This window comes from Sardina pilchardus, chromosome 24 (assembly GCF_963854185.1).
Source record: "Sardina pilchardus chromosome 24, fSarPil1.1, whole genome shotgun sequence".
NCBI classification, from domain to species: domain Eukaryota; kingdom Metazoa; phylum Chordata; class Actinopteri; order Clupeiformes; family Clupeidae; genus Sardina; species Sardina pilchardus.
In genome coordinates, this window is record NC_085017.1 from 28364664 (window position 1) to 28374663 (window position 10000).

General features: G+C 44.5%; 2 protein-coding genes across 2 annotated transcripts in view; both read left to right on the plus strand.

Annotated features, from left to right (window-relative positions):
• bzw2 (basic leucine zipper and W2 domains 2) overlaps positions 1–5705 on the plus strand; it is a 20907-nt gene extending 15202 nt beyond the window's left edge. Inside the window, exons 9-13 of the mRNA XM_062529303.1 lie at positions 902–1048; positions 2279–2417; positions 4401–4523; positions 5124–5156; positions 5188–5705. Of these exons, the coding sequence (XP_062385287.1) occupies positions 902–1048; positions 2279–2417; positions 4401–4523; positions 5124–5152 (438 nt within the window). The 3' untranslated portion in view covers positions 5153–5156; positions 5188–5705. The remainder of the gene's footprint in view (positions 1–901; positions 1049–2278; positions 2418–4400; positions 4524–5123; positions 5157–5187) is intronic.
• A 1189-nt stretch (positions 5706–6894) lies between these two features.
• Positions 6895–10000, plus strand: part of rbbp4 (retinoblastoma binding protein 4) — a 10252-nt gene continuing 7146 nt past the window's right edge. Inside the window, exons 1-4 of the mRNA XM_062529574.1 lie at positions 6895–7051; positions 7870–8017; positions 8535–8680; positions 9283–9456. Coding sequence (XP_062385558.1) covers positions 7036–7051; positions 7870–8017; positions 8535–8680; positions 9283–9456 — 484 coding nt within the window. The 5' untranslated portion in view covers positions 6895–7035. The remainder of the gene's footprint in view (positions 7052–7869; positions 8018–8534; positions 8681–9282; positions 9457–10000) is intronic.

Genomic DNA, 10000 nt, shown 5'->3' on the forward strand with positions numbered 1-10000 from the left:
TAGCACAGGAGTGTCCTATACGAGAGGTACACACACACACACACACACACACACACACACACACACACACACACACACACACACACACACGCAAAGAGCTGCAGAAGGAACTACAGGAGCGCCTGGCCCAGGAGTGCCCTATACGAGAGGTACACACACACACACACACACACACACACACACACACACACACACACACACACACACACAAAGAGCTGCAGAAGGAACTAGAGGAGCGCCTAGCACAGGAGTGCCCTATACGAGAGGTACACACACACACACACACACACACACACACACACACACACACACACCCGCAAAGAGCTGCAGAAGGAACTACAGGAGCGCCTAGCACAGGAGTGTCCTATACGAGAGGTACACACACACACACACACACACACACACACACACACACACCCGCAAAGAGCTGCAGAAGGAACTACAGGAACGCCTGGCCCAGGAGTGCCCTATACGAGAGGTACACACACACACACACACACACACACACACACACACACACACACACACACACACACACAAAGAGCTGCAGAAGGAACTAGAGGAGCGCCTAGCACAGGAGTGCCCTATACGAGAGGTACACACACACACACACACACACACACACACACACACACACACACACACACACCCGCAAAGAGCTGCAGAAGGAACTACAGGAGCGCCTGGCACAGGAGTGTCCTATACGAGAGGTACACACACACACACACACACACACACACACACACACAGCAGTGCATTTTGGATTTTGTTGTGATTATTTTATCTTTCCTATGAACCCAAAGTGAGGTGTGTCTGTGTGTGTGTGTGTGTGTGTGTGTGTGCATATGTGTGTGTGTGTGTGTGTGCGCGTGCGTGCGTGCGCGCGCGTGTGTGTGTGTAGATTGCAGCATATGTTAAGGAGGAGATGAAGAGGAATGATCTGCAGGAGCAGGCTGTGATTGGGCTGCTGTGGACCTGCCTCATGAACGCCGTAGAGTGGAACAAGAAAGAGGAGCTGGTCGCCGAGCAGGCTCTCAAACACCTGAAGGTACACACACACACACACACACACACACACACACACACACACACACACACACACACACAAAAAAACTGTTAGCAGAAAGAAGGGATGAATGATTGATTGATTGATTGATTGGTTGAATGAATGAATGAATGAATGAATGAATGAATGAATGAATGAATGATGAATGAATGAATGAATTAATTCATGTTTATCGTGTGCATCTCAAGTTTCCCAGACCTGTTCTTCAACAGCATTATCAATACTGTTGAATGCAATCTGACAGTGTAGTCTGCCATCTGGTGGAAGAACAGTGTCTGTGCCATATAATAGTGGTTCTCAATGTTTTTGGTTCCAAAGACCCCTTTTGGGGGACAACATTTTCTGAGGACCCCCTCATAACCGTAACAGCTAACCATTTGTATTCTCTGAAGTTGTGGTCCACCATTCCATGTTTTTTTTTGGCAGATGTGTAACTTCTATATATCAGCTAGCTGGCTAACAAATATAAGCAAGCTAAGCAGTAGTATGGTTCCTCATGACTTGAGTGAAGTCACTTGAGTGAGTGATGTTAATGTGGGTAGGACCAAATAGACACATTTGTTTTGTTTTATTGGTGAAAAAAAGGGCATCGTCTTTTTAAAATGATAACCCTCAACTTTAGAATTCCAAGCAAATTATTTTGCAGACCCCTTGGCTATGGGGGTCCAAGTGGTCCCCGGACCCCACTTTGAGAACCACTGCCTTATAAAACCAAAAGTGTAAGGATGCTCTATTCAGATTTACTGACATAGTAAAGCCAAATGGTTGAAAAATATAAGTATTTGAGGAGGGGAAACAGAATTGATTTATTCAAATGTTATTATCACATCTATACCTCTACAGCCTGACAGTGACACAAAATCATTTTACACTGTTTGCCCCTAAGCATTAGACAAGAGGATACTTCCCCATCTGTTCTCTATTATATGAGTGCATTTACCCAGTCTGGCATCATTAGCCTAGCTTAGCATAATTCACTGAATGTGGGTAGACCAGTCAGGCTACAGCTACTGTATAGCTAGGCTAACTGGTCTAACCCACTTTTGAACTGTCCAAAAACTTCTAAACAGTCCTAAAACTTCAACTTCTGAGCTCTACCACTTCTGAACTTTCTTAACACTAGAGTTCTCATACCACTTCTGAACTGTTTTACTGTAAAATGTCTGAATTCTTTGACCACTTCTGAACGGTCTCGGCTTTTGTGTGTTCCAGCACTATGCACCGCTGCTGGCCATTTTCAGCACTCAGGGCCAGTCGGAACTCATCCTGCTGCTGAAGATCCAGGAGTACTGCTACGACAACATCCACTTCATGAAGGCCTTCTCCAAGATCGTCGTGCTCTTCTACAAAGGTGCTTATATTACACCGGTCTTTGGTATTATTTGCCCTCAATGGTGCCTTCAAGGCACTACTCCCCTCAGTTTAGGGGTTGGGTGAGGGTTGAGGGGGTTAGGGTTAGGAATAGGGTAAAGGTAGTGCCTTTTAGGTTGTGCTGCCTGGAAGGTGCCGTTGGGGGCAAAAAACACCATTGAGCATATTACACCAGCCTGCATAGGACAAAAGACAAATAAATCCTGTCTGTAAAAGAAGGAGAGACTCACTGGAGCACAGAGAGGTGTTTAGATTGCTTATTTTTATTTTAGAAAGGTGCAGCACATGGTAGTTGCATAGTTGAGTGTTGATAGACAGATAGTTTAATGGATGTTGATACACATAGTTTAATGAATCGTGATAGTTTAAAAGTTGATAGTTACTTTAAAAGTTGAATGTAGATACTTTAAAAGTTGTTGATAGATAAAGTAATGAATAGGCAGATAGGATGGATATTGAACAGTTTAATGGATGTTGATAGGCAGATATTTTAATGGACGGATTGTTTGAAGTAGATTGATGGAGAGAAAGATAAACAGTACCTTGTATCCTCGTTGAATGGAGAGAGATGGCAGGTGGCAGTTGATACAGGTGCAAATCATTTTAATTGTCTCGGGGACCTAGTTGAGGCCACTGATCAATGAAAAGGAAAGTGTCAGCTGGACTGGGCTGTGTCTGTGTTTGTGAGTTATAAGCGATGAGTTAGTTTGCTCTCTGTGTGTGTGAGTTATAAGCGATGAGTTAGTTTGCTTTCTATGTGTGTGTGAGTTATAAGCGATGAGTTAGTTTGCTCTCTGTGTGTGAGTTATAAGCGATGAGTTAGTTTGCTTTCTGTGTGTGAGTTATAAGCGATGAGTTAGTTTGCTTTCTGTGTGTGTGTGAGTTATAAGCGATGAGTTAGTTTGCTCTCTGTGTGTGAGTTATAAGCGATGAGTTAGTTTGCTCTCTGTGTTGGTTCCCAACAGATGTCCTGAGTAGCTCTTGCGTGCTTGGGTTTGTGAGTTTTAAATGTTGAGTTTGCGTTCTGTGTTGGTTCCAAGTGGACATGCTGAGCTGGCTGCAGAGCTCTTGCGTGCGTTCAAGTTCACCGAACTTAGGCGAACAGTATTCCGTTAGCCTTGAGTTTCCTATGAGTCTGAGGAGGCGGTGCGCCGTGAACATACAGTGGAACTGGACGTGAGTTTGACGAACGCAACAATGCAATTACTGTTAGAATGGAATGTTAACACCAAATTGTTCAAATTTAACAGTTCAAAGAAAACATGTTCACCTCGAATGTTCGCCTATGTTTGCGAATTTGAACGCACCTCTTGCGTGCTTGTGTTTGTGTTTTTGTGAGTTCTGAACATTGGGTTTGCTCTCTGTTGTAGTTCCCAGATGATGTTCTCAGGCGTTCTTGCATGCTTGAGTGTTTGTGTGTGTGTGTATGAGTCCTAAACTCTTGGTGTGCTCTCTTGCTGTGCTTGAGTGTTTGTGTGTGTGTGTGTATGAGTCCTTAACTCTTGGTGTGCTCTCTTGCTGTGCTTGAGTGTTTGTGTGTGTGTATGAGTCCTAAACTCTTGGTGTGTGTGTGTGTGTGTGTGTGTGTGTGTGTGTGTGTGTGTATGAGTCCTAAACTCTTGGTGTGCTCTCTTGCTGTGCTTGAGTGTTTGTGTGTGTGTATGAGTCCTAAACTCTTGGTGTGCTCTCTTGCTGTGCTTGAGTGTGTGTGTGTGTGTATGAGTCCTAAACTCTTGGTGTGTGTGTGTGTGTGTGTGTGTGAGTCCTAAACTCTTGGTGTGTGTGTGTGCGTGTGTGTGTGTGTGTGTATATGAGTCCTAAACTCTTGGTGTGCTCTCTTGCTGTGCTTGAGTGTTTGTGTGTGTTTCTGAGTCTTAAACTCTTGGTGTGCTCTCTTGGTGTGTGTGTGTGTGTGTGTGTGTGTGTGTGTGTGTGTGTGTGTGCTCTCTGCGTTGGCTCCCAGCGGACGTGTTGAGTGAGGAGGCCGTTCTGAAGTGGCACAAAGACGCCCACTCTGCCAAGGGCAAGAGCATCTTCCTGGAGCAGATGAACAAGTTTGTGGAGTGGCTGCAGAACGCAGAGGAAGGTGAGTGCGTATGTGCATATGCATACAGTATGTGCATGCGCGTGTGTGTGTGTGTGTGTGTGTGAGAGAGAGAGTGTGTGTGTGTGTGTGTGTGCGTGTGTGTGTGTGTGTGAGAGAGAGAGTGTGTGTGTGTGTGTGTGTGTGTGTGTGTGTGTGTGTGTGTGTGAGAGAGAGAGTGTGTGTGTGTGTGCGTGTGTGTGTGTGTGTGTGTGTGTGTGTGCACACGTGTGTGTGCGCGTGTGCGAGAGAGAGAGAGTGTCTGTCTACAAGAAGATAGGATATTTTTAGATGAGAAACAACAGCACAGTGAATGATAAGTGATATATCACAGGTTGTTATTATTAATTTATTACATGGCTCTTCAGAGTGCTGCAGAAAGTTCCATTCACATGAATGGGCCTTCTCAACGTTCGGAGGGCTGTTAAATCTATAAATACTTATTTTCCCATAGTTATCGGCAGACATTATTCTTTACTTACAGTATTTACATGTTAAGTCACTACGGTCTGTTTTCTTGTGGGGGAAAATACAGTATGTTTTAGTGCTTTCTTTCATTCCTTTCTCACATTCTCTCTTCCTCACTTTCTTTCTTTCCTGCAGAATCTGAGTCGGAGGGCGAGGAAGACTAGCTCCAGGGGTCGGAGGGCGAGGAAGACTAGCTCCAGGGGTCGGAGGTCGAGGAAGACTAGCTCCGGGGTCGTGTTGGCCTAAGTGACCTTGGCCCTGTGACCTTCATGCACCTTTAGTTCCCACAGTGTTGCATAGTGTCCAAAGTCCCAGACACCTTCACACACACACACACACACACACACATGCACACCCAAACACATGCATACATACTCTCTCTCTCTCACACACACACACACACACACACACACACACACACACACACGTACAGTACACACACACACACACACACACACACACACACACACACACCAGAGGAGGAAGCCGAGGGTCTCCTGGCTCAGTTGCTTACTGAGCTCTGGCCACAGGCCCATAGATAAGCCTTTACGACGCCCCCTAGTGGGCCCTATCTGCCAGTGCTCCTCAGGTACAGCCAGACACACAGGCCTCTAAGGTAGAAGATCTTGAAACTTGATCAAACGCACTTGTGTATGTAACTTGGCAATGCTTTTTGTTCTCTTTTTAATAATAAAAAAGATGTTTTGTATACACCAATGCTTCAGAGGTCTCTGTGGTCCTTCTTGTCTGTCTGCACTCTGCAGTATAATTTGGCGGCACTATGACCACTTACTCAAATTAAATGAGATGTCACAGTTAAAACAACCATGGGATGGATAACTCTATTGTGATAAACTTATTCCACTTTTCTGTGGCATTATGTATGAGCAGGTGCTTTGCATGATGCACTGAACAGTGAACATGTAGGTTTAATCTTTGCTGTGCTGTGCCTGTTTATAATATTTGCTATGAACTAGCCATAGGTTTAGTCTTTTCTATGATATTTCAACCAGTGCCAGGTCCCTTATACAAATGGCCTAACTGTAGCCTATTGCTGCCATTTATGTCCCATGCGGTTTATGAACTCACCAAAGCAGCAACGCTGCACAAAAATCCCGTCATGTTAGAGGTTGAACTGAAGATACCGTGCCAGCAAGAGACAAGTCCATTAGTGCAGCCTATAATGCACTTTGTTAAAGTTCTTGTTCATTCATATCAAGATAGGACACACCATCAGATCTAAGCTGAGTAAACACTGGTTGAGTAGCCAGCTACATAGACCTACATAATGTAGCCTATACTATGGAATAAGGGGAAGTAGATTATTGAACAGGCTTGACAGAGGTTAAAGTGTGTGTGGACATGCAAAGGGCCATATTGGCTAAATCTAGTCCAGGCCTACAGTAGCGGAGTAATTCCTGCCGAGCTGATACTGATCTACAAATGATATTGTTTAATTGCTGCGCCCTCTCCACAACTCTGGTTATAACGTGGTAACAACTATGATGATCTAACAGGCTATCCAATGCGTGTGAGATGGCTATTCAGACTGCTTACTATTAGATGAGCGAACGCAATATGTTTTAAGTAGCCAAGAATCCCCCCCATAAAACAGAAAGAATGTTGCCATGAACACCCCGCCCCGTTTGTTTGAAATCTCCCGGTAATTTAGTATCCCACTCCGCCCCTGGCAACGATCATTCAGAATTTCATAAGTAGGCCTATTACATTGTTGAAATCATAATTATTTAGTAAACAGTGACACAAACTGATCTTTTGCCAGAGTGGTAGACCACTTCTGTATTTGCTTTTGCATCCGGCTCACAAGATGGCGATGTGAGAGAGAAAGGGGTGGACTGTAGGACCCAGATTCCACCATGGCAGTGCCGCCATATGTTTGCTCTCCACTGATTGGTGGCGCGAGCCTGCGGAGTTGGCGCGAACGTGCACGGTGTGTAGTTGCAAGACAAAGAGCATCCTGCGCATTTTAATGTTATTTATTGATTAGCGGATATCTCTACATTCGCACTTCATAGATTAAGTGACAATGGCGGATAAAGAAGGTGAGTTTGTACTTCAAGGTTTTACCAAATTACCACGTAAATGATTGTTTTAATGGGATAGGCGATTAGACACCGCAATTAAATGCAACGATTAGGCAGCAGCGGACTCCATGTCACTTTACTACGCAGGCCGAATCGCGCCACATTGTTAGTAAGCCGGCACGATACATTGTTATGGCTTTCACCCTTTTCGCGACTTTGTGGGTAAATATAGTAACTTATTACAATATTGAAACTGTGTGAACATTTTACGTGAAGCAGTTTCTGCATTCCGCTAGCTGTTTGGTTACCATTAGCTCATCTTAGCTTGTTAGCTAGCCTTGTTGACTCTTTTGGCTTGAAATGAATGAAACTAACTAGCCAGCTAGCTAACATTAACTGAATAGCACTATTGGGTGGAACATAGCTAGGTGTTTTAGCCTCGTAGCTATGGGTACGTGCCCCTTTGACAGTCTGAGTATAGCTATCTGTCAATTTAATTTCGAATATTTGCCGTTTTAAGTGTTATCAGTTCCTTCATCAGGTTGAGGATGTGTTGAACAGTAGAACATGAACCAGTGAAGCTTCATTAGCCCGCTAGCTAACTAGGCTAACGTGAAGTCAACTAATGCGACTTAACTGAATTGGTGCCTCACTCGTATCCTAAGAAATTACTTTTTAATATTCCATACCGATTCACTTTTAATCGATTGAAGTAGCCTACCTATGAAGTGAAACTATTTCTTTGGGAACAGTACTCTCAAAGAAAAAAGATGTGTCAAAGAGTTGTCAAGCTAACTTGGCGCACTGATGAACACTTTCCTGTTTTGTGCGTGCAGCTGCATTTGATGATGCGGTGGAGGAGAGGGTCATCAACGAGGAATATAAAATTTGGAAGAAAAACACTCCGTTTCTCTACGACCTGGTGATGACCCACGCGCTCGAGTGGCCCAGCCTGACCGCACAGTGGCTTCCTGACGTTACGCGGTAAGCCCGGTACACTTGTTACAAGCTTGCGACTGTAGATGGCTCTCAAATGCCAGATTGCAAAGGGCAAATGCCGGTTACGCTTTGCCAAGTTAAACTGTTGAAGTTTGGCAGCTACTTCCTTAGTGGGTGTGATGGGCAAAACTGGCACTGAAGTGAAGGAGCTCAGTTGGCTTCTGGGGGATACTTTGATTAAGTTTCATTCCCTCTCAGTCGCTGTAGGATAAGAGTTAAATTATTCATAATTTGGATAATTAACAGACATTTGTGTTGAAAGGGCAGTAAAAAGTGTTGTGAACAGAAACCGAAAACAAGTGTTAGTAATTTGACGAGCACTGGCAAAGGAAATAAGTGTGTGTGTGAGAGAGAGAGAATAATTAGCGAAAGACATGTGGATGATATGAAGGAAGACCACTAAATGTGAACGTCTAAACATCAGTGATTTGTTGCATGCCTGTATACTCAAACATTGTCATTGTTGCCCTTTGCGTGTGTGTGTGTGCGTGTGTGTGCGCAGACCTGAGGGGAAGGACTACAGCGTGCACCGCCTTGTTCTTGGGACACACACCTCAGACGAGCAGAACCACCTGGTCATAGCAAGCGTCCAACTGCCCAACGACGACGCCCAGTTTGATGCGTCGCACTACGACAGCGAGAAAGGAGGTGGGACTGCTGCTCTTCAATACACATACACACACACACACACACGTGCACACACACTGTCCCGAGTCTTGTTTGATGGCGTCTATGTGCCATTCCTCCTTTAGTGTGCAATGTATACACTTCTGTCTTTCTTCCCTCCTCTATCTCAGTCCTTCTTCTACAACTTTCTCCTTCTAGTACACTTTGACTTAAAGGGACACTTCACAGATTAGCATTAAGCTTTGTATCTTTAGAAAACCAGTCATGTTTTTGAATGGTCATGCATCATTCCCTCAGTTTGCCTTGAGATGGGAGAAATACGGATTTCAATGAAACCCATGAATAGGACTTCCTGCTTTCAATGATGTAAAATTATGATTTTTACATCATTGAAAGCAGGAAGTCCAACATTGAAATCCGTATTTCTCCCATCTCAAGGCAAACTGATGGAATGATGCACGACCATTCAAAAACATGACTGGTTTTCTAAAGATACAAAGTTTAATGCTAATCGGTGAAGTGTTCCTTTAAACGACTGCGCTCTCATCCTCTGGTAGTAATATTGAATGTAATGCAAATGTGTGAGTGTAACGTGTCTTCCTTGTGTGTTTTGTGTCTTGTAGAGTTTGGTGGTTTTGGCTCGGTGAGTGGAAAGATAGAGATTGAGATTAAGATTAACCACGAGGGGGAGGTCAACAGGGCTCGCTACATGCCCCAGAACCCCTGCATCATCGCCACCAAGACCCCCACCAGCGACGTGCTCGTCTTCGACTACACCAAACACCCCTCCAAACCTGGTACACACACACACACACACACACACACACACACACATTATTTTTCCTCTGTCAGTTTACTTGTCTTAACTCACTTAATCTGAGGTGTGTTTGGAAGTTCCACTGATTGCTGTGAAGTTCCTGTGCTGTTGCTGTGTAAATATATGCAGTTAGATCTCTCTAGAACAGTGGTTCTCAAAGTGGGGTCCGCGGACCCCTGGGGGTCCGTGACGTGTTGCCAGGGGGTCCGTGAAAAAGTTACAATGAGCCCGACGGACGCAAAGTGCGTCAAAAAACGCACACATTCTTCTTTGTTACATTGCTCCGCGAGTATTAGTCATAGCGAGATGAGACTTATATTGCACGAAAGAGCAGAACCGGGGCTTTCCAACGAGACTAAACACGTGTCTGTACGATCAAGTATGAAGTTAAATCAAAGTATATCATATTTACAGTCTATATTGCTCTGCGTTCAGAACTCGCTTGAATTAGGACTCGTGGTCGTGGATCCCGCATCGCACAGACATGACACGCATATCAAATGAAAGAGGAGAAGCAAAGCTTA